This window comes from Microcebus murinus, chromosome 2, assembly GCF_040939455.1.
Source record: "Microcebus murinus isolate Inina chromosome 2, M.murinus_Inina_mat1.0, whole genome shotgun sequence".
Taxonomy (NCBI): domain Eukaryota; kingdom Metazoa; phylum Chordata; class Mammalia; order Primates; family Cheirogaleidae; genus Microcebus; species Microcebus murinus.
Genome location: NC_134105.1, coordinates 53467235 through 53494988, shown reverse-complemented (window position 1 = coordinate 53494988; position 27754 = coordinate 53467235). Strand labels below are relative to the sequence as shown.

At 40.0% G+C, this 27754-nt stretch overlaps 1 protein-coding gene across 1 annotated transcript in view; it reads left to right on the top strand.

The window, feature by feature from the left end:
- WLS (Wnt ligand secretion mediator) overlaps positions 1-27754 on the top strand; it is a 105099-nt gene that overhangs the window by 15488 nt on the left and 61857 nt on the right. Inside the window, exon 2 of the mRNA XM_012767246.2 lies at positions 25240-25512. Coding sequence (XP_012622700.1) covers positions 25240-25512 — 273 coding nt within the window. The remainder of the gene's footprint in view (positions 1-25239; positions 25513-27754) is intronic.

The window sequence follows — 27754 nt, the reverse complement described above, 5'->3', positions numbered from 1 at the left end:
TGTGTTTTCCTTGAACCAAGAAGGTATAGAGCATGTGTCATAGAGGATTGTAAATATCCTCAAGGGAGGGATGTAATTTGGGGCGGAGAGTTAAAAAGAAGAGTGTTTAAGAACTTCGACATAGTTATTATTGATCCATCAATGCTTTATTTACGTTTTTATCATTTTAAAAAATGAGGAGACTGTAGAAGAAACACTGTGTAAGTCCATAGTACAGAGGCACAGCCCTACCAATAAACAACTTTGGTTTTTAAGCAGTGATTTCTTTTGGGAAGATACTTGGCATGCTGTAAAATATTGCACGCCAAGTGTAGGAGTACTGAGTACTGTATACTAATAAGAGTACTGTGTACTAATTCTGAAAGAATGCCCATTCTCAGAAGTTTACATCTTTAGGATTTGTAATTGTTGTAGCTTGAATGAGATAACATGGAAACCATTAACCCTCTACCTGTTCATGCTGCTGCCTCTTTCCATTTCAGGGCTCCAGTCTATACCAGGCATCTGTCTGCTTTTTGGATTATTTTTGGCATTCCCACCACCCCCCACCCCATTATTTAATTACCTAGGTTTCAGCAGCTAGAAACACTATACTTTTTAATCACTCTTCAGCCAGTTTGACAGTACAGAGGGCCTGCCCTTTGGCTTCAGAGAAACTTTGCAAGCAAATGTCTGGTTTTCAGAAGTGATTACAGGGAAAAGAACGTGAAGGTCAGAGGAGCCAAAGGTTTGCCATGAACTGTCTGTTGTTCAGTGTATGTTAAATCTGGGTAATGTGTTGATATTCCTGGTACCTCACCTTTATATGGTGGTTTTATCCTTCTTCGGAGCACTGTTGTAGAAATCACCTCCTTTGATCTTACCAATAGCACTCTAAGATAGGCCAGTCCACCAGGGGTATTTACATTTTAGAGTTGCAGAAACTGAGATGGAGAATTACTGGGTTTGTGGTGTTTTGTTTGGGAAGACAGTAGATTTGTGGAGGGAAGAACTCTGAGGATTTGAACATTGCTATGTGATAAGTTGAAGAACATGCAAAAAGTGTAGTATTTTTTTTTAAATACAAAATTATTTGTTGTAGAAATCAATTTGTATTAACCAAACATTACTATTCGAGCTGTCTTCCAGGACAGATAAATGCCAACTGTAGCCCATCTTCTTCCCCTTCCTTCAAGTAGTGCTCAGTTGCTCCCATAAGCAATTGTTGGCTATCTCTTTTTGTTCAACAAATGTTAGCCTCCTGCAAGTGTCAGGGTCTGGGTCTTTAGAACCCTATGGCAACTCTTAAAGAAGGAGCCAAGGAGCACCTAGGAGATGAAAGCGAAACTAATTTACTACTTTTAGCTGATGAATGATGCCACCCACTGTACTAATTCTTCAGTGGTGTGCCTTTCTGCTTGTTTAAGCCATGCCAATAAATATGCATTGAATGGACATTTTCGGTAAGGGTGTGATATCTCTTGAAATATCATAATTAAATTACTCAATGTCCCAGTGTTAGACATTTATAATATTTCCAATTTGGAGGCTATTATAAACAATACTGGGAAAACCATCCTTGTAATTACATTCTTATTCACATCCTTAATTATTCCCTTAGCAATTTCACTTCTGTGAATTTATCTTAGGTAAAAAGGCATACCTATTTTTAAAGATTTTGATGATCAATGCTAATCACCATAAAACACTAACCCAAGTCCTGGAGTGTCTATCTCCCTGTGTGTTGGCTGGTACTGGGTATTACTTTTATTTTTAAAATGTTTGCCAATGTGCCAAGAATATCTAATTCTTTTAATTTACTTTTCTTTGATTAATAGTAAGGGCAAACCTCTTTTCATGTGCTTTCTGGCTATTTATATATATTTTTTGTGACTTGCCTGGTTTCTTGCCTGTATTATTTTCAAAGTTGGATCATCCCAGCAATACAACTTCTTGGAGATTAAGAAAAGAGGGAAGATTTATTAGGGAGGACAGTTGGTGTTCTTGGGCTGCCCGGTGTTCAGCCTATTTGTTTTGGTAAGCAGGAGCCTGACTCTCCTTCATGGAACTCTCCCTTTTCCGCTCTCAGCCCATGGAGCTAAAGAGAATCTTCACCTCTGATTCCAGTGATAGGCATGTGACCAAGCACTAGCCACTGTGGACACATGGCTCAAGTTAGTCTAATCAGAGTGAACTGTGAGACTTACGTGGAGGCCACCAGGAAGAGATGGCCTCTCTTTTTCAGATTCAGTTAAATCTGAACTCAGAGAATATGAGCCTGAAATTACTAGAGTCCTCCCAATGAAGCTAATAAAATATAAGGTAGAATTCAATGACTATGAGAAGTAAGATCTGTTGACATAATTTGATTTCTCCAAATTACCACTAGAAGACTAGTCTATCTCTGGATGTTTTTTCAGTGCCACCTTACTAATTCATTGGTTAATTTAATTTTTGCCCAAGCATCTTTGAGCAGGGTTTCCTGTCTCTTTCAACCAAAGGAAAACTGTGTAAAGATAAGTTGGTGGAGGCCACCACTGTATTACAGATGGTGTATTTGGAGAGTTTCTTATTTTTGATGGAATAGGTCCACTGTGTATAAAAATTAAAAAATAAAATCAGTTAATGGAACCAATCTCTGTTAGGCACAGCTCCTCTAATTAGGGCATTACTTGTGTGTGTGTGTGTGTGTGTGTGTGTGTGTGTGTGTGTGTGTGTGTGTTCAGGAACCACTGTTGAGCACCAAGTTGCTGGTGAAGATCATTAGTGACAATTCCTGGAACTTGGCCAGGCCGCTGGCTTTGAAGGGAAGCTCATTGCAACACATGCTCCTGCTGGTCTGGATGTCTGTGTGAAATGGATGGCAACAGGATGTCCCAGCAGCTGAAATGAGGTTCTCGAAGGCAGAAGAGAAGCTTTAATGACTGCCCAAGCAGAGTGGTATTTCTGGGGATGGATGGGAAACTTTGGTAGATGTTATGATGACTCGAGGTTTCTTTGGGACATCCAGGAGGCTGTGAGGCAGAACAGGCAGTGAGCCAGCACATGCTCCTACAAGTCCTGAACTGAATCGACCATGGGCTGCAGAAGGAGTACACACATGGATCTTGCCTTGGAGCAACTTAAATTTGACTGGAGAGATAAGGTCAACAAAATAAGAAAGTTTGTGGTTAAGGGCTGAATTCAGTGAAATAGAGTAAGAGTTCCAAGCATTTTTTTAGGTCAGATTAAAATATTTTTTGAAGAATAGGGGTTTACCATGGGCCTTTAAAGTATGGGGTGGTCATTTGAAACACAACTTGATGTGCATAATCCAATATTCACCTCATTCAAGGTACTAACAATGTGCTTAATAGACAAAGCAATGAGCAGAATACCAAGAGATCTGGCTCTAGCCCCACTTGCCTCTTCAGACATATCATTAAATCTCTCATGCTTCCTCTTGCCCTTATTATTTGCTAAGTGGACCTGGTAATACTTTCCCTTGGCAAATAACAACAGAGGCATGTCTTTCCTCAAAATCAAACATGTTGGTCTTTTCCACCCATTTCTTTTCTTTTTGTTAAAGACACTACAGGAAATTCTCAGAGTTGTTACATTCCCTACAGATTAGAAATTTATTTTAGATGGTGTTTAAGGTAGTATATCTTAGCACTTTGCTAAACTCTGGAGAATACAAAGAGGCACAAAAGATGTTAATCTGATCATCTAATCTGATATGAAATGAAAGCACTGGATGTGAAATTAGTAAGTTGAGATCTCAGTCTGGGATTCCACTGCTTTCCCGCTATGAGACCTAGGCTTGCTTTCACTATCTCATCTGTAACCTATTATAGATCTGAAGACTTAAATAAGATAACGTATATGAAGGCACTTATCTTTTGGAATGCACCAAAGACAGCTAAGGTGGAACTATTATAGCTGAACAGATGGGCAGGACATATATAAAAATATCATTTAAGCCGGGCGCGGTGGCTCACGCCTGTAATCCTAGCTCTTGGGAGGCCGAGGCGGGCGGATTGCTCGAGGTCAGGAGTTCGAAACCAGCCTGAGCAAGAGCAAGACCCCGTCTCTACTATAAATAGAAAGAAATTAATTGGCCAACTAATGTATATATATATAAAATTAGCCGGGCATAGTGGCGCATGCCTGTAGTCCCAGCTACTCGGGAGGCTGAGGCAGAAGGATTGCTTGAGCCCAGGAGTTTGAGGTTGCTGTGAGCTAGGCTGACGCCACGGCACTCACTCTAGCCTGGGCAACAAGCGAGACTCTGTCTCAAAAAAAAAAAAAAAAAAAAAAAATATCATTTAAAAAACAGCATGTGATGCAAATACTAGGTATTATTATTTGAGCACTTGGTATGCACCAGGCAGTGTGTTAAGTGCTTTATATGCATTATCTCAACCCTCCGAGCTGGTTGAGTTGGAACCGGAATCTTTGTCTAACTCGCTGTTGTCATGTTTAAAGGTCTAGAGAAACTGAAGGATCCTTAAAACACTGATTGGGACTTCCTTAACTTGTTAATTATATTTACTTTAAGAACCCTCTGTTCTAAAAGCAGTGGAGTTTGGGGGACAAAACCTGGAGGTGGCTGTAAATTGACCAGAAGTACCCGTAAGGACTGGCATTGTGTTAGACATTGTGGGCAGATCCATTCAGCCCAGGGCCTCCGTCTGTATTTCCCTTTGTGAACTCTTTTGCTGAATGTCCCATCATCCTTTGTCAAGATGAGGTCCCGTTCATCCTGTCTGCTTTCATGACATAAATGTTTTAGGAACTCTCCACAGACTGGCTGGATTGTCTGTTTGGGCTGTGAACAGATTGTGTGGGTGATGAGACAAGTAGGAAAAGACTCGGCAATCAAAAAAGGGGGAAGGAAGGCTCTTTCGCTCTGTCTCAGAATAGAGCTTGGACACAAAGGGTACTTCGTTAATCATGCCTCTTTTGTAATCAGAATGAGGGAGGCATTTTTTTTAAACCACTACTATTTTGTCCTCTGTCTCGTCTGAGTTAAACCAACTGTGCAATAGCTAATCAAGGGGTTAAAAATTTCCCAGATGCAGCCAGGCAGAATCGACTTGACTTGATAAAGGAGCCGTTTGATAGTGATTCGAAAGCCAAGTCAGGTGTGGTGCCAGGCTTCATGCAGACATGGGTGCTGGCCTGGTAGGAAACTCTTGTCCAAGATCTACTCGATGGCAAACTTGTGCTTAGATAGTGCAAATTTCATGTGTGGTGAGAAATGGGCGAGAGATCTGTAAGACTTGGGGAGTTTGGTGAGTTTACGAGATTCAGTCATTTTGCACTAAGTCCCTAAAATAAGCACGGAATGGAAAAGCAAGTTACTGAACAACCTTGGGCAACTTACTTGTTTAATCTTTCTGTAGTTGCTTTCTTAGAAATCAAAGGAGGGTAATAATCTTTGGTGCCCACTTAATGGGTGTTGTATAAAATAATGAGACTGTAAATGCTTTGAGTGTTCTGGAGATGAAGAGATAGGAGAAATTCTCTTAAGTAGTATTCATATTGAATATGAAAAGATGAATAAGTATAGTTTTTGTTTGTTATTTGTAAAGAAAAACCTGTTATTCTTTCAGCACCTTTCTTTTATAAGGGCAGTGATGTGCCTTGGTATAGGGGTTGACTTTGTAACAATTTCATTTTCCAGGAGAGGCCTTGCAAATTTACAATGTGGTTAGTTTTCCAAGAGGAGAGGTTGAGGTTAGCCCTGTCCTATCCATTCACTGAATCTAGTGGTGAGATATTTTATAATGAATTGTTGGTGTAGGGCAAATAAAGAATAATGAAACCCAAGACAGTAAAGTGTTTGGAAAAAGATTAGTCAACCATTACTCTAGCTATTCAGTGGTCCCCAATCTTTTTGGCACCAGGGACCAATTTCATAGAAGACAGTTTTTCCATGGACTGGGGGTAGGGGTGGGAGTAGGGGGGGTGTTGTGGGAGGATGGTGCAGAGCTCAGGTAGTGTGACTCATGGCCCATTTCCTAACAGGCTATGGACCGGTCCCTGGTTGTGGCCCCAGGGTGGGGGACCACAGCACACCGAGCTGAATGGTTGCCTAATTTTCTTTTAGAAATTAAATGGAGTTTTCAGGCTAAAATAGTGGGAGGTGGCTATAAATTCCAATAAAGGCATTAGAATGTCTTGGGGATAGAGAATCGCAGTAAGCTACTTGCTTCTTGGTTTTCTTTTTGCCCTTACTGCCCTGATTCCATGGCCATCTATTCACAATGGACAAGAAAACTCCCTTGCAAGATTTCTTCCTGTCTTGTGTTCAGTCTCACCTAAACTGCATTTTCTTCCCAAGTGAGACTGGAATTTACCTTTCCTATTGAAGTGACAAGCAATGGCCCCACCTCCTCCACCTTCCATTTGTCTGTTTTCAACAGGGAATCCACAAGTTACCAATGCTTCCTAGAAACAGAGATTTTTGCTAAGGGAGGGTCCTGGGGCCTTGCCTAGTCCCATCTCAGCCACACGGGGTCTCCCAACAGAGACGACCTTCCTGACAGCACCTTTCTGTTCTAGTGACATCTTGCTCTCTAGACAGCACGCTTGATTTTCAACCCAGTTGAAACACTACGATGGTTAAATGTTCTTTCTTATCATTGAGTGGAAAACTGGCTTCCATTACCACATTGTAATTTGCACTGATGAATCCTGGATTTTCCTTTTGGAATAACCCAGAACATGTGCTTCCTTTCTGTTAGATTGTAGCCTTTCAGATAATTGAAGATGACTGTCATCTCTCTCTTTTGACTTGCTCTTCTCTAGGTGAAATACCCCTTGTCTAGTTTAGACTCCTTACCATACTTGCTGGTGGTTGTATTCCCAGTCAAGGTAAGTTTACCTCTGTTACCATGGCAACCAGCTACTGCTTGTTGTTTCTACTTAGAGGAAACCACCATTTTCCTGTTTTTCAGTAGAAAATCCATAATTCAAAAATCAGCTTGTTGATATCTGTAGAACAATGACATCTATACTGCTGCTGGTCAGCTTAGTGCAGGGACCACCAAGCCCTACAGTAGTCAATACACTGGACTTGCCATTTTAACTCGTGGAACTTGTGGCAAATGTATGTCTCATGTATCTCTGCATTAGTTTTTCTCTTTGGGAGAAACAGTGTGGCCCAAGACACAGAACCCTGGATTCAGATGGATTTAGGTTCAAACCCCAGTTCAGATGCTTTTTGGCTGTGACCTTAGATGAGTTATTCTCATTTTTCAGAGCATCATTTTAATCATCTCTAAATGGAGATGATAATATCTACCACTAACTTCTGTATAAGAATGAAAATCAGTCCATTTAAATCCCTAGCACTGAGCACACACAAAATATCCCACAATTGGTAGCTGTTACTACCATTTATAATGTGTAGATGACAGCTGGATGTAGTCAGTCTAGCATGTAGACAAACTGTAATGGTTATGGATTGTTGAGAATTTGAAATCCCTATAGTTGGAAACTCTGAAAATGGAGCATTGCAGAATGGGCTTAGTGAAGTATGAATTTTTCTTATAAGCCCAGGTGGTTGGAGTAAAGCAGGGATTCTCAACCAGGAGCAATTTTGCCCCCCTAGGGGGTATTTGGCAACATCTGGAGACATTTTTATTTTTAGGACTTGCCAGGGGAGGGAGGAGGATGGTACTGGCAACTAGTGGGTAGAAGCCAGGGCTGTTGCCCAACATTCCACAATGCACAGGACAGCCCCTCACAACAGTTGTCCAGCCCAAAATGTCATTAGTGCCAAAGTTGAGGAATTCTGGGATAGAGGGATGGGGACAGAGCAGCCAGGAGGACTAAGGGAATTGGCAGGTATAGCCATCTGATGGTGAGAAGTCCAGACTTTGGGTACAATATTAAAATAAGATGGTGGTCTAGCATAGCCTTAGCTCTAACTTCAGATAGTCTAGCCCCATAGTCCTCACGTGCATTTCTAAGATATCAATCCTTTCAGTGTTCCCCATGTCATGTGCTAATTAAATTAAACAAATCCTGCGTGAGGTTCGTATGATGTTTTTGCACCTGTTACCTTATTTTCTTATGTTGCCTCTGTTGAAAACATGACCTATTTGGTCCAGTCTCCAAGGAGTGAGTCTGTCAAAGAAATAGGCAATTAACCAAAAGTGAATTTAAAATGACCTAATAATGTCTGTTCTTTATTTGCACTGTCAAAACACAGTGAAGTATTGCTGCAGATGTATAATCTGTAGCAATACTTCTAGAAATCCCTGTTTCCTTTCCATCTACTTTGAGGCTTATAACCTGTCTCTTCCAAAATCCCAACACTCCCTCTGGTAAAACTCCTCCCCCCAGCACAAGCCCGTTTCTCTTGCCTATCCCCTTTCTTTTGATTGTGTGTCGTGAAAATCCAAAGAATCCATCTAGCAGCAGTCAAACCCCCAGGTGAGGGCAGGCGAGGACAGGCAACACCAGTATTCTCCTTATCTGCAGGTAGGAGGGGAAGGAGTAGTGAATACTTGTGTTAATAATTTTTGCTTGTCCATAATTATTTTATAATGATTTGTGAAGATAACTATGAAAAAAGATGTTATAATTCCATTTCACTGAGGAGGAAACCAAGGGTTAATTCTGTGTTCCCTCAAACAACAGGCTGCTTGGGATATCCCTGGGCTATTTCTCAGGCAAAGACACCTTCTTAGATGTTCCAGTTAAATTTTTATAGAATCATCTCTGATTGTTGGGGCTGTGCACTGAGAGGTGAGGAGAACCCCTGTTTTTAACATCCAAGATCCATGCCTTCTAGTTCCTTGAATGGTGATGAACACATCCCCCAGGGGAAGAAAACAGAACAGAGAACAGGGAATGTGTCTGCATTTCCCACCAGATTTTTTTTCTCCATCTGGTGACAGCATTGTTATCATCAATAGTTAACATTTACTAAGGTCTCACTATGTGCAAGGTACTATAATAAATAGGCTTTTGATATTAGTTATTTTATCTTAAAAACAAACCAATGAGGTAGTTATCCTTAGCATAATTTTATCATACAAAAGGGAAACTGGCATTCTGTAAGGCTAGGTAAGTTACCCAAGTAAATCGCTAGTGAATAGCAGAGTTGGGATTTGAGCCCAAGTTTTCCTGAGTTGAGAGCTCTTGCTTTCTTGCTCTGTTTTTGTAGATGGCTTCAGCAACATAGCGACTTTCTGTGAAAGTTAATTCTCCTTGCTACACTGGAATTGTTGTTTTCTCTTACGACATATTTTCTGGTAGAGTGTAATCTGAGTAAATGTTGAAATATATTAGGAATCCAGCAGTTTACATGAAAATTTGAAAGAATGTTATGAATTGATTTCATTAGCAAATTTTATCAATGATCTCTTGGCTTAGGGCAGTGTATGCCAGGACTTCCATTTCTTCTGAATAATAGACTTAGTTCTGTTGAACTTACTTCTGTCATTCTAAAAACTAGAGGTTGGGCATGCTCCAAATTATTTCATTGTATTGGAATGTCTTTGTGTTGTATTAGACTGTGAGTGTATGGGCGACTGGCTGGAAGCTGGAATGGGATTTTTTGTTGATGTTGTTTTTCCCTAAAGGTTTTCATTATGAGTAGATTGAAACCACCTTCTCATAGTGTCTATCATGGGGGTATATTTCACTGTGCTTACTATATCAGTATGAAATTTTACACATACAGTTGGCTGTAGCTTGCCCTTGCTTCCAGGAATAGTTATTTGGTCTCACCAGTTGTAGGAAGATAGAAAATACCCAGAACCAGTTCAGCCCCAAACAATAACAGAATGAGAGTTTGACCATTAAATTCTGTTCCTCTAACACAGCAGTCCCCAACTTTTTTGGCACCAGGGACCGGTTTCATGGAGGACAATTTTTCTACAAATGGGAGTGGGGTGGGAGATAGTTTCAGTTTGATTCAAGCGCATTGCATTTATTGTGCAGTCAAACCTCTCTGCTAATGATAATCTGTACTTGCAGCCGCTCCCCTGTGCTAGCATCACCGCCCCAGCTCCACCTCAGATCATCAGGCAGTAGATTCTCATGAGGAGTGTGCAGCCTAGATCCCTCGCATGCGCAGTTTACAGTAGGGTTCGTGCTCCTGGGATAATCCAATGGCAGTGTTGATCTGGCAGGAGGCGGAGCTCGGGCGGTGATGTGAGCGACGGGGACCAGCTGTAAGTACAGATGAAGCTTCACTCACGCGTCCCGCCGCTCACCTCCTGCTGTGCGGCCTGGTTCTTAGCAGGCCACAGACCAGCACCAGCCCACATACTGGTCCATGGCCCAAGGGTTGGGGACCGCAGCTCTAACAGATGTGAAAATAAAAGGACAGTGAGGGGACTAGGGGCCTGATGGGGAGGGCTTGGTAGCCTGTACTCTTGGCATATAAACTGAACCTAATTTAAAAGGCTATTTTTTTAACTTTTAAAAGAATGACTTTCACCACAACATAGAATACATAAATTTCCTTTAGAATCATGGAATCGCTAAGTTAAAAGTGTCTAACAGGTGAAATACTGCCTTTTACAGTTGAGAAAACTAAGGCCCAAGATTGGTTGAATAATTTGTCTGGTTAACGGCATATCCAGTACTAGACCCCAGCAATCCTGATTCCTGGGACAATGCATTCTTATCCTCAGATTTGTGGTGGTTCAGGAAAGGCAGAACAATTTCTGGCCCAGAGCTAAAGCTCTGAGTATAGGAAGACAGTTCATAGAATGTTAATGATGGTGAAGGCCCTGAAGGACACCTTGCTATCCCCACCCTGCGCACCAATGTCCTCTGCACCCTTTGCACCCACCAAGTGTCACTGGCAGGAGCACCTCTATTCACACAGGTGCGGGCGGCTCATTTTCTTCAACTGACCCGGTTAACCTTGGGAATGTGATTTTATTGATCTTAGCTTTCCTTGCTTAGGACTTGCAATATTGGGACTGTAGAATAAATCGAATTCCTCTTAGTCATTCGCATATTTGACCTTTTATCTGTAACCGCCCCCGATCCTGAGCCCCTTTTTTGAACAAGCTATACACCTCCAGCTTCTACACATTCTACCTGTGAAGTGACATATTATTCGTTTTTCTTAGATTCCTCTCTCAGTGAATTACATTATCTGCAGCCTGTGTGACAAATCTGGGGACATCCTTGACTTCTCTCTTGCTCACCTTGCACATGCATCACCAGGGCCTGCAAACTGCTCCCCCTCCATAGCTCTCCTTCTAGCCACAACTGTACCTGCCTATCGCTGCTCTGAACCTCTGTGGCATCTCAAGACTTCCAATACCCTTTTACACTCTACTGGTACTTCAACATCAGAAGTCTTTCACTGTAATTCTTTACTAATTCTTTGAGAACTTTCATATATAATTCATTGGGCCAGAGAGAAAAACTCATGTAGAGCTCTGGGTGAATAGTGCATACATGCAGCAGAAGGTTCCTTTGCCCAAGTTTCTGTCTGAGCCTGTTTTGTAGATTTGATCTCAGAAGTAGGATATTGATGGCTTTAGAAGGGAGTGTTTGCTTTTATCTCTGGTAGGGCTTGTTTGGAGGATGGTGATGAAATGGCCAAAAATTTCCCTGCGTGTGTTCCTAAGATATGGATTTTGTCCTAAAATCTTTAAACATGCAGCCATTAATTATATGCATTTGAGGCTGAGATGTGAGCACTTTATCTCATTTTGTCACCAATTTGCTTTTCATCCTTTTAGGCCTTAAAACCCTCAGGGCAGTACTGGGATAAGGTAAATAACTATGTCTTGCCTTTGAGAACCTCAGTTTCTAAAAATTACACTAAGAGTAGTTATCTAAACATGCTTTCATAATATTAATGTTGGCTAAAAACCCATTGGGAGCCATTTTTCAAAACTTATCATTTTTTTGTTTGCCTGATATCTGCCTCATTTCTTTTGATGTGTAAATTACTTTTCTTCCTGTGGATTAGGGTGATAGCTTAGGACAAGTTCATTTTGATCCTCGAAATTCAGTATGCGTTTTATATATTGGTTGACACAGATCTGCAAAAAAACATCCTAAGTCTTTGTAGGAGGTGAGCTTCAGTTGCAGCACAGGTGTGACATTGAGAGATTGGCATCATGGAAAGCAGCTGAGTGACAGTCTTACATGCACTTTGATACAGGCAGGCCGTGGGTGTGATCCATTATGGCTTTTAAAAATGGTGCCTAATGGATAATTTGGGGGTGTTGTGTTTTTGTTTGTTTTGAGACAGAGTCTTGCTCTGTCACCCAGGCTGGAATACAGTGGCCTGATCATAGTTCACTGCAGCCTCGGACTCCTAGGCTCAAGCTATCCTCCTGCCTCAGGCTCCTGAGTAACCTGGACTATAGGCACACACCACCACACCTGGCTAATTTTTAAAAATTTTTGTAGAGATAGTGTCTTGCTATGTTGCCCAGGCTGGTCTCCAATTCCTGGGCTCAAGCAATCCTCCTGCCTCTGCCTCCCAAAGCACTGGGATTATAGGCATGAGCAACCATGCCTAGCCCTAATAAGTGTTTGATGAAAGTTTGTTAGGTCAATCAAGCATAACTTAACATTAATGCATTTAATATGACATAAAAACCCTACAATGTAAATAGTTCAATTCAGGTTTGGAGGACTTACATGTTCACATTTCTATGCTTAGTATCGCAGGGAGGAATAAGATGTGGTCTCCCCTCAAGAGCTTATAATTTTGTAGGATTCAGAAGCTATGTCTGAAAATAAAGTAGAGTGCTATCATAAAGACATAGGCCAGGGAATATTGGCACAAAAAGATCATTCGTTACTGTAGGAAAACCAGAGAGGGCCTCTAAGGCTGGCACATTGCAGTCATTTAACAAATTGAATGAGGGAAATGGCACTTGAGCTAGAACCTAGAACTGATGAAACTTAAAATAGTTACTAATTGCATAGTGACTTTATTTAATTTCGTTATTTCCGTGTTTAAAAAAAATGAACAATCCCTAAGAATTTGAATGTTAAAAGTGCAAGATACCCTTAAAACTTACCTCTCTCCTCAATACCAGGGAATTCACAAATTATAAAGGGCCTGCCTTTTCTTTGAATAATCAGGGAAGGGAATACGATTATTCTTGGCATTTGTGAAATTCCGGCTGAAGTCAGTAACAGGCCTTGTTTGGCCTTAGCCTCAGCTTACACTGTACACAGCTACATTTTTGACCCTTCAGAATGCCAATTGCTTTTATCTGTTTAGCTGAAACTGGTCAGAAAATAGAGAAAAACAAATTAATAAACTATGTGCAGTTCTTTATTGGGCCTTAAATTTTCCATGCTTTAGTATACTGCATATATGGCGAGGAAACGATATCATGTTGCTGTGGCTGAGAGAAACTTATATTTAGTCCAGGCTCTTATCTGTTCAGTTACTTCCTGAATGTTTGCATGGGTGGGGAACTCACCCTTCCTGACTCAAACTGTACCACTGTTTGCCTACTTTGAATAGCAGTAAATTCTTCCTTAGGTGGCTGTGGAGTCATCCTTCCTCAGATTGTATCCCCGTCTCTTTCTCTGCCTACATGGACTGTAACAGACTCTTCCATGGCAGCTCTGTGTTTCTGAGTCAGATCTTCTCTAGGCTAACACCCTAAAGACCGCCTGCCTGAACTATGTGAAGTTATAACCAGGACCCCAGTAAAACATGGGAGGGATTCAAGTGAGTGTAGTGCATTTTCAGGAGCCTGTTCTTCCACCATCCCTTTATGGAAGTCTTAGAGGTCCTCTGTCCCTCACGGTAAGTCTCCCAGCTGAGCTCCCCTGCCGGCTCCCTTTACCAGCGCTAGTTAGCGCCTGGCCTGTGGGGCTTCAGCAAGCTCCTACGGCCACAGTCTTCTTCATCCATCTCTTGGCTCTACAAATTACCTAATCTGAGAGAGCTAATGAACAGCACGTGCTAATAAATAAACGGACAGTTGCGAGGCAATGTGGTATATTGGAAGGAGCACTGGATTTGAAGTCAGATCTGGGTTCTAGTTCCAGCTCTGCTACTTACTGGTGGGACAAAAACCACCCATCTTCTGCATGTGCAAAGGGAATAATTATAATGACTTTAGCTGTTTCCTAGGAGGATTACATGACCTATGTATGTGAAAGTGCTTTGCAGCCCACATACTAGTTATCATTCATGTTTATTATTAATAATTAATAATATTGATTAAAGTAGGATATCTGTAACTTATAAATAATAAGTGTCTAACAATAAATTATAAATGACAGATGTTGGAAATTTATAGAGTGTAATAGGTAGTCCAGAAAAAGCAGCTATTTCTCTCAGAAGATTTAATTTTGGGGTTTCCTAACCCTGAAATTCCAGTACAAAAGCGTGTCCATGGTGAACTTGTTCAAGAAGTGGAGCCAGTTGTCCACCTTTTTGTCATGCCTGCCCCCACAGCTCTGCCACAGCAGGTCCGGGGGCGTCTGCAGGGGCTCTGAGAGGTTTCCCACACAAGAGCTGGTGCGCCCTCCATGCCGGGTTTATAAGATCATAGCCCGAGGCAGTAAATTATAAGATGCTATAATTCACTTTCCATAGGTGGTCTTGGCTGCATTCCACACAGCCTTTTGGCTGAAAGGTTGCTGATTTTGAAGCACTGGCTCAAAGTCAAAAATTTAGCCCAGACGACTGGTTTGCCGAGCAGTGAGCAATAACGTCAACAGATGAGCCGTTGGATTTTTCTGTGGAGATCTTTTGTGTTCACTTCATGTGTATTTAATATTTGCTGTTTTGAGTATTTCTAGAGTGATGGAGAAACAGTATTCGCAGGCATTTTTCAGGGATAGAGGTTAGAATTAGTAATTTTATGTACTTCTGTCAGGCTTCTTGATTTAGCCTCTCTTTACTGCCGGACACCAAAGGAGAGGGTCATTTTTTAAAATCCTAATTCAGGCCACTGGATTGCTACTCCAATTAGCACATCGAATGGTTGGCAGATTTTATGTGCTAAATCTCTGGCAGGGCCTTTTATGTGCACTTTATGATTTTTTTTTTCAAAAAGAGGAAAAAAAAAAACTGGCACCAATCTTGAGCCTAAAATAATTTCATGTTTACCACAGCATTTCAGATACTATGTAAGAGTTTGGCTCACTGTCCCAAAGCACTCTAATTTTTTTCCTCTTGGTTCCAACGCTCCTCAATCCCATGGGATCCAAGCCAGGCAAGTAATGTAAGCCAAGCGGCGCTGCTTGTTTGCCGCGTAGGTTCTGACAAATATAGAGTAATTCTTCTATTCTTCAAAGCTGTTACATCTTTGGCTCTACAACAATTGAGGTTGCAGGCCAAGCATTTAAAATCTTCATCCACCTAAGATGTAAACATAGAGTATTTTTCAATATTTTTGAGTCAGAATGAGTTAAACAAGTGTTTGCTACAATTTCTGAAACTCTGCTGTCAAAATATCTGTCATTTATTCATAAGTTTATGTTGTAGAAAAGTATTTTTAAATAAATGCTTGACTTCCGTGTGTACACTACAAATTACTTAGAGTTCAACTTTGCAAATGTGGTGTGTGTGTTTGTGTGTTTTGGTGGTAGTAGTTTGGTGTAGAGGAATGTTCTGTTGCATTAAAAAAAAAATTAGCTTTCCTCGAACAGATGTTAGCATAATTAACTACTTATTGAAAATTGCTGGCAAGAATGGATTTCGTTTCACTTAGCATACCCCATTTCATGCACAAGGGCATAGCTATGATAATCCAAAACCACTTCTCCAGGTCTAGTCTCTGCAGACACACTTTCAGCTGTCCAGTAATTGAGTTTGAATTGTGAAATAGTATTTCATTTAGTAATCTAGTAAGATTTAATTGGTATGGTTGATATACAGGAGGATTTCATCTTCAAAGTGAGTGGCAGAAGTGGAATAAGTATCTGACCATTATAATTTGAGCAATTTCAGTAAGGGAATTAACAGACTGAGTCAGTTAAGTAGTAAGTCAGTTTAATGCAAGTATTTGCACTTTCTTTAGCTGAAATATTTGAAGCACTCCTTCTAATGAGACATCCTAAAACTTAGATAAGTGCTATGGCAGTTAAGATTAAGAAATCTTTTTAGGAACCGACCTTGGGTGAATGGTAAGCAGGATTGGCTCTTCAGGCCTCACAATTGAACCAGATAATGTGATCTGGCTACTTGAGTCATGCGGGATATTATTCCACATTTCCTTTTAACCAGAATTAAGGCTTTTTGAACTTGAGAAAGACACGGGGAATGTCTGAGAGCAATCGATCAGGCATATTTAAAAGCTAATTTCTAAATTTAGCGGAAAATTCTCATAGGTTAAATGAGTGTTTTGGGGGCATTGGAATAAGAAGTGTAGTTGTATAAATAGGAGAAATTCATCCAGTTTCCTTCTTTTCTGCTACCTATGTTCTTTTCCCCCTTCTTCTTCACCTTCCCCACCTTGAAGCACATTAGAAAATCCTAAGCAGACTCTGGAATTGTCCATGTCCTCGATGCCAATACATTTCATATAAGTTCCCATAAGGAAAGCAGAGATACACAGGCAAAGTTTAGAACAAATTTAGGCATATACTTTTTCATTAACTTCTTATAAATACCATTCATAGTGAGGCAGCGGAGGTTTTCTCTATATTATAAAGTGAAATGGATGAAGCCATTAGCTTTATCGTTCAGGTAGAAGTTTTTGGGGGGTTACATTCTCCATTTATTGCTTTTGTTCTCTACTTTTGAAAATATTAGACATAAGCCAAGTAATTCTTAGTGCCCCCCTAACCATTAATTCTATCCTTTTAAATCAGCCCCAATTATTATTTTTTAATAAAGACTTCTAGTAACCAAAAATCTTTTATGGAACAAAGTAGAGAATAAATAAAATGAAATTATAAAATAAGTAGATAAATGAAATATTCACATTTTTACTGGTTGCAGAGATGGTGATAGCAGATTTTTAACTAAGACTAGATTTCAGGTGTTGAATCAGCCTCCCTCTTGGTCAATAGAAGAAAGTATCTGCTAGCAATTGTCTGTATGTTTTAAAAATTATTGTGTATTGTTTTGCTGTCATTTTTGTTAGCTAAATCCTATTGTAAAAATAAAATTTTCTAAAACATGTCTGAAATCTTTGACCATTTTTACTTTAAGTCATTATTATTTTTAAATTGTGGGGTTCTGGTCAATAATGCTTGTAAACATGAATTACCCTTTCAACTGCTCTGTTCTCCACATTCCTTCCCCTTGTAGCCCAAAGCAGATTAATCTTTAAATATCATCTTTGTTGCAAGGCAGACATTCTTCCTCTAATTTAGGGGAAGGCTATTATTACCTGATGATTGAGACTTCAAAGGCTCTTCGGGGCTCCTGGTGGGAATAGGAGGTGGATCTTCTCCGTTCCCACCTGACCACCCTCTCACCCCCTTACCCCCCTTCTTCCAGCAGATCTCTTCTCTGGCCTTGTGGCTATTTAAAGGACAGAGATAGGTGTCTTAAAAGGAAACATCCCCCCAAATAAAAGTTCTTTGTTTTGTGTGGATCTATTTATTACTCCTTTTTTATGGTGCTCTGTAGAGTGGAACAGGGACTCGCAAGGCACCCTAGTGGAACTCTGCCATGGTTAGGAGAGGCAAGGGCAGACACAGACAAAGGTAGGAGTGATGCTGCCTTTTTCACCTGTTAAATGGTCTCGTTTTAATTTTTAACACTCAAGCACAGACATCTGCAGAAAATGTGATTGTTTTAGGTATCCCATGAGCTGGCACTTGCTCCTCCTGAGAGCCTTCCCTTCTTGCCTCCCTCCTTTTCCCCTTGGCTACCACCTGCTGTCCTTCAAGGCTAAGTCCTGTGCACAGCCAACCCTTCTCACAACCAAAGCATCCCGTGCAAACCTCTGTCAGAGCAATTTGCAATCAGGATGTAATTCTCTGCCGACTTCTCAGCCTCTCACGCTAGACTGTGAGCAGCTTGGAGTCTGGCACTGTTATTTGTCTCTGTCTTTAGTTAGCACAATGGCCGAATAATAGTAATACTGCTAGGTAATTTCTAAAGAAACCTGCATTACTTGTAATAAAGCAAAGAAATAAATAGTCTGTGTTGGCTTAAATGGAGACCATGTGTCATGTCAGCATGTTGTTTTAGTTTTATTTTAACTTTTCTAGGAGGCTACCAAGTCTTGTATCTCTCTCTAACCCTTTAATTACAGGTTCTGGAGGGAGTAGGGACTAATGATTTGATGTTGACTCAACTTTGAGCATGATAAATGGTAGTGGTTGGCTAGATAGTAATTTGTAAACTGGATAGCCATTTGAAATGAGATAACAGGAAGCTGGGTAGAGTCAATGAATAGTCTTCCAAAAGAAGTACTACAGGTTTAGTCATTGTTCACTTACATTTTTATTCAAGATTACATTGTAATGATGACTGGAATTTTTGTCTCATTCTAGTATATTTATTTCTTCTGCTTTCCAAATATCTGACTATTGCCTTTTTTCAGGTAATGTCAGATAAAATATAGCATTCACCACAATTATAATTCATTTTTCCTAGAATTATTTGGACACAATGGCTGGTGTCTATTAGGTTCACTTCAGCACCTAACAGTGTCTAGTACATAGTAGTGCTCAATACATGTTTGGAGAATGTAGTATGTGTATAATTGAGCGACCACTGGATTTTCAAAGAGGCTTCAAGCTGTATTTGTGCATTTTTTCCACAGCCTTGAACTTGTTATAAGTCTTACTGATGTCACTTCAAAATTAAATGTTGTATAGTATCACATTTCACAACTCACATACTGTAGTGGAAAAATGGCAGCAAAAAATATCATATTGAAACACAGGTTAGGAAAGAAAAAATGGCCCATGTTTGACATAGTAAAGGGAACTGAACTCAAAATGGGCCAGTGTTTTTAATGAGTAGCTCGTGGTTTTATAACTTCTGTGCTATTCTCAATACTCTCTTAACCTACCATAAATTAACCAATTCACAGGGACTGGGCATATTCATTTTTGACCAGATTACTCTGCTCAGTTGTACTGACATAGAAGTAGTTTTTGGCCTGCTTGTTTTCAATTAAATTATATGCTATGAATGGGTAGAGGGGACATTTATAATGTGTGCTGAGGCAGCTGAGTGATATTGCATTACTATCCTAGGAATACTGAGGAATGGTTATATTTAGTTTTCACCTGAACAAACATGACTCAGTTTGTTGACCTGAATTCATCCAGCCCTTTCTTAAATACACAGTCTATTAATCCCTAGAACCATGCCAGTCACTAAGTAAAGCCTTCATTACAAATACCCGTTGGTTGATTGTGGCTTGTTCAAAGGTTGCAGGTAATTTAACTTCCTCCATTTAGATCTTTTCTCTTACAACAAAATCTCTCACTTTTCTTTTTTAAATTTAAAGACAAATCAAATTTCTTTTGATTCTAGACACTATTTTGTGATCCCTATAGTCCCAATTTTGGCTACAACCAATGAAAACACCTACAGTAGGCAACCAGCTGCTAGCCATAAGCTTTGCTTTTAGTTTACTTGATATGCTTTCTACATAAAGAAACACCTGGGGTATTCACTTTTAGCTGGAGTAGGAAGTTGTCCTGAGCTATAAAGATAGTTTTGGGGGAAACATTAACTGTCCATGTTTTAGTATCAGGAAGTCTGTTTACTTTCTCAAATAATACATGTTTTTCCCTTTGAGCATTACTGGATAAAATGAAAATGTTGAATTATTTTCAGATTTTTAAGTTATGCAAAATGTTTTTGAGGCTAAGGACTAATTTATTCAAGTGAAAAATATTTGTGATTCTCATAGTATAGCTTAAGAAGCACTTGAGGCTTCCCCAAGTTCATTGCCATGATCTTTATGAAAGTATTAGTATTCCTGGGATTTTTTTTCTTTATGGAGGAAACACTAGACTAATGAAAGAATGAAAATAATGCAGAACCACTAAAAAGGCTGGAGTTCACTGCATCCATTAAAAATGCAGCCTTTGTGCCCGTAAAGTGTTCAGCTTCTCTGTTATTAAGTTTGGAATGTGGTTTTGGAGCTTAGCTGAGAAACTCAGCTAGTTATTTTTCATTTTGGTCTGAGGAGTAAGAGACTTGTTTTTCAAAAGGAGAAAGAAAAATGAAAAAAAAGGTTAGGTTCCTTTTGGAAGAATAGAAGTTTTAAAATGTAGTAACTATTTTCTGCAGCAAATAGTCAGTTTGAGTATGTTAGCCAAAGATAGAATTCATGACTTTTGTCTCACTGTTTATTTCTCCAACCACATTAAAAAGGGTTAGGTTAAATGTGCCATTTGGCCTTTCTAATGTCAGTGGGCTAGTTAGCTGAGTCAGGGTAACCCAAGTGATTGACTCATATTTCTAATAATAACCCAAATGTCTGATTATAGGTGGATTAGATGTAAAAAGTCTTCATGATGTAGTTTTGAATTTTAAAAAAAGAAACTTCCCTGGCACGAGCAGGTAGTGACTCTGTGTTGCAGTGTTCGGTGTACTGCATTGAAGGACTTTCAGCTAGAGTTCAGTAGTGTTGAGTTTTCTGGTAAGTTTTAGTAGGCATAGTCACAATTTTCTGCAAACATAACATTTTACTACTCAAAGTGTATCATTAGGGTAGGTATTTAGGGTTAGAAAAAATTGTGGATTTGAGCATTAGAAGTAGGGCAGAATATTAATAATACATACTTTTTGCCTCCTAAGAGACTTTCTTTTTGCTTTATATTTTCTTCCAGTCCCTGTCTGATCTCTGTTAAATAAGAGGTAATTTCTGCTCAGAAAAGACCTGTAAACATAGTATGTCAAGTATCAGATTCACAGAAACAAATATATTTAAGCCACACACATAATGTGTGTGTGGCTTAAATATGGTAAATTATGGTATATAAATTATACCATAATTTATAATGTTTTGCTTTTACTACTAGTGTTCAAAGAAAAGTTTTATAGATATGTTTTGTTTGTTTGTTTGTTTGTTTGTTTGAGACAAAGTCTCACTCTGTTGCCCAGGCTAGAGTGCCGTGGCATCAGCCTCGCTCACGGCAACCTCAAACTCCTGGGCTCAAACAATCCTTCTGCCTCAGCCTCCCAAGTAGCTGGGACTAAAGGCATACGACACCATGCCCGGCTAATTTTTTCTATGTTTTTTTTTTTTTTTTATTTTGGTATATTATGGGGGTACAGATTTTAAGGTTTCAATAAATGCCCATTTCCCCCCCTCCCCCCAAAAGTCTGAGTCTCCATCATGACCATCCCCCAGATGGTGCACATCTCACTCACTATGTATGTATATACCCGCCCCCCTCCCCCCTCCCACCTGCCCAATACCCTATTACTGTAGCACCTATGTGTTCACTTAGGTGCTACTCAGTTAATACCAGTTTGCTGGAGAATATATCTGGTGCTTGTTTTTCCATTCTTGGGATACTTCACTTAGTAGTATGGGTTCCAGCTCTAACCAGGAAAATATAAGGTGTGCTATATCACCATTGTTTCTTAGAGCTGAATAGTACTCCATGGTGTACATATACCACATTTTATTAATCCATTCTTTGATTGATGGGCACTTGGGCTGTTTCCACAGCCTTGCAATTATGAATTGTGCTGCTATAAACATTCGAGTGCAGGTGTCTTTTTTGTAGAGTGTCACTGGATCATTTGGGTAGATGCCCAGCAATGGGATTGCTGGATCAAATGGTAGATTCACTTGTATCACTTTAAGGTATCTCCATATTGCTTTCCACAGAGGTTGAACTAGTTTGCAGTCCCACCAGCAGTGTAGGAGTGTTCCTCTCTCTCCGCAACCACGCCAGCATTTATTGTTTGGAGATTTTTTGATAAAGGCCATTCTCACTGGGGTTAAGTGATATCTCATTGTGGTTTTGATTTGCATTTCCCTGATGATTAGAGATGTTGAGCATTTCTTCATATGTTTGTTGGCCATTCTTCTGTCTTCTTTAGAAAAATTTCTGTTCAAGTCCTTTGCCCACTTTTTAATGGGGTTATTTGATTTTTTCTTCCTAATTTTCGTGAGTTCTAAGTATATTCTAGTTATCAGTCCCTTATCGGATGCATAGGATGCAAAAATTTTCTCCCATTCTGTAGGTTGTCTGTTTACTTTCATGACTATTTCTTTGGCTGTGCAGAAGCTTTGTAGTTTGATCATGTCCCATTTATTTATTTTTGTTGCTGCTGTGATTGCCTTTGGGGACTTCTTCATAAACTCTTTGCCCAGGCCGATGTCTAGGAGAGTGTTTCCAACTTTTTCCTAGAACTCTATGTATTTTTAATTAGCCAATGAATTTCTTTCTATTTTTAGTAGAGACGGGGTCTCACTCTTGTTCAGGCTGGTTTCGAACTCCTGACCTTGAGCGATCCGCCCACCTCGGCCTCCAAGAGTGCTAGGATTACAGGTGTGAGTGAACCACTGCGCCTGGCCTCTACCATGTTTTATTTACTTCTAGATAGTCTATATTTTCTATATATTTCAAAATTCTCAAAGTTAAAAAAAATGTTGCCTGGATTTGCTCACCTAAAGGATATGGAGTAATGAGCACCAGAGCTCTTCTACTCTTTATTTTTTGAAAATGTAGGCTGAGTCCTACCTCCCTCACTACAACATTAAGTGTCAAGTATAACAATACTCACTTCATAGACTAGAAAAAAAAATGAGGCACAGAGACTTTAGTTACCTAGCTCCAAGACCATATAGCTCTATATGACCATGCCCGGCCCATGTTTTTAAACTATACTGTACTGGCAAGACCCACATGGAGAAAACAATGAAAGTTTTCAAAGAAATCTGAGAATAGACTCCAGATAATGCAGAAGCAAGGACTGTTCTTGGGTGGGAAAACTAAATGTTGGGCAAGGATGCTGTTTCTGTCCACATTAATTTATAGATGTAATTTAATCCCAATCAAAATCCCAGCAAAAAGATATAAATTTACATAATGAATGAGATGTGCACCATCTGGGGGATGGTCATGCTGGAAACTCAGACTTGTGGGGGGAGGAGAGAAAGGGCATTTATTGAAACCTTAAAATTTGTACCCCCATAATAAAAAAATTAAATAAATAAATAAAATGGATTGGGGAGGAGAGTTATGCTGTCAGATATTGATAAAAACTGTGAATTTATAGGATTCAAAACAACATTGTACTAACCCATGAATTGACAGGTTATTACTTGGAAAAGAGCAGATTATTCAAAAACATATACTGGTTTATATGGGATAACGATGATGTCATAAATCAACAAGATGGGAGGGTTTGTTCAATAAAGGATAATTTAAATATTTAAGAAAAATAAAACTCACCTCATCTCTTATAGCAAATTCTAGATGGATCAACTAAAATATTAGAAAAAATAAAGTGGTAAGAAATAACTAGAAGTCAATGTAAGTAGCTTTTTATTGAATTTGGAGATAGAGAAAGTCAGTCTTTCTAAGCATAAAAGCGTAGAAAAAACATAAAAAGAGAGATTATATATAAGATCTGGAACTTCTCTATATTTAAACGTGCCATAAACAAATTTAGATAGCAGATGGAAAAGTTAGGAGAAATTTCCAACAAAAACTATTAGGCAAGGAATGATTCTTATTTATAGATAGCCTTCACAAGCTGATGAAGGAGTAGTTAATTTTGGTATATTGTGTAATTGACTATTTTGCAACCACTAATTGAAAAATTTTAATTATAAAGAAAATATTTATAATAGCTAGTATTTTATACTTTTTGTGTGCTCAAGCACTGTTCTGAGTGCCTTTTATATGTTTTTTTTTTTTTTTTTTTTTTTTTTTGAGACAGAGTCTCGCTTTGTTGTCCAGGCTAGAGTGAGTGCCGTGGCGTCAGCCTAGCTCACAGCAACCTCAAACTCCTGGGCTCGAGTGATCCTTCTGCCTCAGCCTCCCGAGTAGCTGGGACTACAGGCATGCGCCACCATGCCCGGCTAATTTTTTATATATATATATCAGTTGGCCAATTGATTTCTTTCTATTTATAGTAGAGACGGGGTCTCGCTCTTGCTCAGGCTGGTTTTGAACTCCTGACCTTGAGCAATCCGCCCGCCTCGGCCTCCCAAGAGCTAGGATTACAGGCGTGAGCCACAGCGCCCGGCCTATATGTTAGCCTGTTTAATGTATACAGTGACTCAGAGAGGTAGGTACTGTTATTATTGCCATTTAAGAGATGATAAAACTAATACATAGGCAGGCCTAGTAATTCCCCCAAAACTTTCTGAGCGTGCATTAGTAGTAACACAACTAGAAATGGGAGAGCCAAGATTTGACACCAGACAGGTTGGCTCCAGAGCTGGTGTGATTAATCACGTACTATTTTGCTTCTCTAATTGAATAAAAAGAAAAGAGTACAAAACCATGTATAATATGACTCTATTTTGTGAATATATGTGTTAATATATGTATTTTAAATTTATACAATTCATGTGTAAAATTTTACCTAATTATATACTCATAGAAAAGACAGATAGTAATTTGGTATTTTTCCAACAGTGGTTACTTCCCTCTAGTGGGATTTTGAGTAAATGTTGTTTTGAACCTAAAATTTCTATATTTTGCAAATTTTCTATTATAGTCATGTAACCATTACATAATCACAAAATAGTGTTTTTTTTAAAGTTATATATTTCAAATTTGATTTGCTGTCTTGAAATACATGGGTGATATTTTAGCACATCTTTGGAGTATCAGCTAGTGCTTGAGTTCCCACCCTCTGAGAGGGACCGAGCTAAGTGGGGACCCATAAGTCTTTCACTCAATCAAAAGCTGTGTTGTTTCATTTTAGAGCTAAGAGCAATCTTAGGAGCCCATCATCTTGTTCCCCACTTGAGGGCCCTGAAGCTATTGTAGTTTTAACTGACTAACCCAAGATTCACTGATAGTGAATTGTTTAACCAGGCTTCAGACCCAGGGCTTCTGACTTCAGACACTGTGCTCTATGAACCGAAGCTCCAGAGCCCTCCAAGCCTCAGCAGGTGAGAACGGTGGCACAGTTCACAGTTTCTGTGACATTGTTTTGCACTTGAGGAGGCCACTGAACTAGAGTGATTACAGATGTAGTCTTTAGATAACAGCGATTGGAAACACAATCAGAAGGCTCTCGGGGATACTTTGATGACAGATCTGGAGGTCACTGAAGGACCCTCGATCCCCTTTGTGGAAGGCAGTCCAAAACCTGGAGGGGAGACGGGAGTGGAAAGAACACTAACCAGAAATGATCACTCCAGTGGATGGCTTTTCTAAAACAGACGAACGTTCTCTTTCCAGCTCCGGGGCCCACGTCGGCAGTGTCCTACATGTCGGTGAAGTGCGTGGATGTGCGTAAGAACCATCACAAGACAAAGTGGTTAATGCCTTGGGGACCCAATCACTGTGACAAGATCCGGGACATCGAGGAAGCAATTCCAAGGGAGATCGAAGCCAACGACATTGTGTTTTCCGTCCACATTCCCCTGCCCTCCATGGAGATGAGTCCGTGGTTCCAGTTCATGCTGTTTATCCTGCAGCTGGACATTGCATTCAAGCTGAACAACCAAATCAGTAAGTGCATGCTCCTCCCACTCCCCTCCTCCCTCTGGGATTTCCTTTTTCAGCTTCTTTTAGGGCCAGTTCTAGTAATGGTAAGAACGATAATAGCAGTAGCAGACAATTATTGACTGCTTACTACTTACTAGGCATTTTCTGAGTACCTTACTTGTATTAACCCATTTAATCTTCCCAGCAATTCCTTGAGGTAGGTCTTATGTCATTTTACAGCTAGAACCCTTGGGCACCAGTGAAGCGGCCCACGGTCTGAAGACTAGAGGAGAAAGAGCTGAGGTTTCTAACTCAGGAAGCTGTCATGACCGCCAAGCTTCATCCCCCCTCTCGTGCCATGAGGGAGCTCACCCCAGTAGAGTGACTTAGGGCTTCAGAAAGTTCCTTTGTTTGTGCATATCTTTCCCTCCTGAGCTTTGGGTAAAGCGATGGCCTTCGGAAAAGATCCCTGTCTAAATAGGAATGGCACCCCACGAGTACCCATTTCCCCACTAAGCCAGGTTATCTTTTTTGGCTTACTCAGCTGTGGTTCAAAACTCTGAGGGTTTGAGACATAGAAATGCTTCGTGGGGAGGAAATTACAAAGTGCTTTCTGGGAGGCAGGTACATGTGTGGCCTCTGGGGACAGTATTGAGAATCTTAGATTGAGAAGAAAGAAAATTTTTTTTTTTTACTGAAACAGGATCAGGGATGTGCGAGAAAGAGAAAAAAGTTAAAGACTTTTTTAAAAGTTAAAGTTTAAAGTTAAAGAGAAAAAAGTTAAACACAACTCTGCCTGGGGCCTATCCATGGATTGAAGCATTCTTTCTAAATATAATTTTTATGTATCAGCACAATAATCTTGATATACAATTATGTTAATTTTACTGTTTAGGATTTGGAGCAGTGTATGTGCTTGATTGACATCTTATCTGAAATGAACAAACATAACATCATGCAGACATAATTTTCTAGAATGTAGTTTTCTTTTTTCTCATTCATTCAATCTTTTGCCCATTACTTCAAACTGTTTTTGAGTACTCACTACTGCTGGGCATTGTACTGATGGCTGGATGAGCTGTCCTTCAAGGGGCTTATAGTCAAGTGGAAATGACAGACAAGTAACCAATTATCGCAGTATGGTGTGCCGAGTGCTGTAACCAAGGTATGCCCAGGAGGCTGTGGAACATAACGCAAAGACTTCACAGTGGAGAAAGGGGAGGCTGCCCTGGCAGGTGTGTGGGTGGGTTTGAGGGGTGTGCATGGACAGCTGTTTGAGGTGAGTATGAAAGACAGAAAAGCCTGGTCAAGAAGTTGGGGGACGGGGTGGGAGAGCATTCTGCATAGAAGGGAATGGCTGATATGATGGTCCAAATTTGCACAGCAGCCCGAAGCATTCTCATGGTATTTCCCATGTCCCTAATCTCTTGCCCATTGAATCACTCACTCATTCATTCATTGGTTGTGCAACACATTTATTCATTCACCCATTCAAACTTTATTAAGTCGCAACCATATGTTAAAACTAGGTACTGAGGACATAAGACGTGGTTATTGTGAGGGGTTAGGGGAGAGGATGTCTGGAAAAACAGACACTTAACCTTACACATGAGAAAGAATGTGCTATGTGCTATAACAAGAGGAATAGACGGCGTAATATGTGAGCTTTGGAAAGGGAAGAGTTTGGTATGAACTTCAAAATTATGAGTCTAAAAGTGTTTTTACAAATCTCAAAATTTTGGTTTTTATAGTCCTAGACCTTAGGATGTATTCAAGAAAAGGAGAACAAGGACAATAAGAGGAGCCATGGGAGGATGAGATAGGTGGATTCTCTGATGTATGTAGTTTGGGTAGAAAGGTTAAGGGCACCATATTCTGGCCTGGTTGTCTATGGTGTATGTCAGGTATAATCTCTCCTAGACAGACTTCCACCTCCTAGCTTCATGTATAAAGGAACAGATTAAATAATTGCTCTCTAATGGTTGTATTAGTGCTGGGTAACAAATTACTCTAAAATTTAGCAGCTTAAATCAATAAACATTTATTATCTTTTCGTTTCTATGGGTCAGAAATCTAGGCACGGCTTAGTTTGGGAGTCTCGGGCTCAGCCTGTCTCACGAGGTTGCAGGTAAGCTGTTGGCCTGCTCTGCAGTCTCATCATAAGGCTTGATGGCTCCACTGGGGGAGGGGGATTGCTTCCACACTCGGCCATGTGGTTGTGGTAGGCTCCGTCCCTCCCCACGGGGACTGATCCATGGGGCTGCCT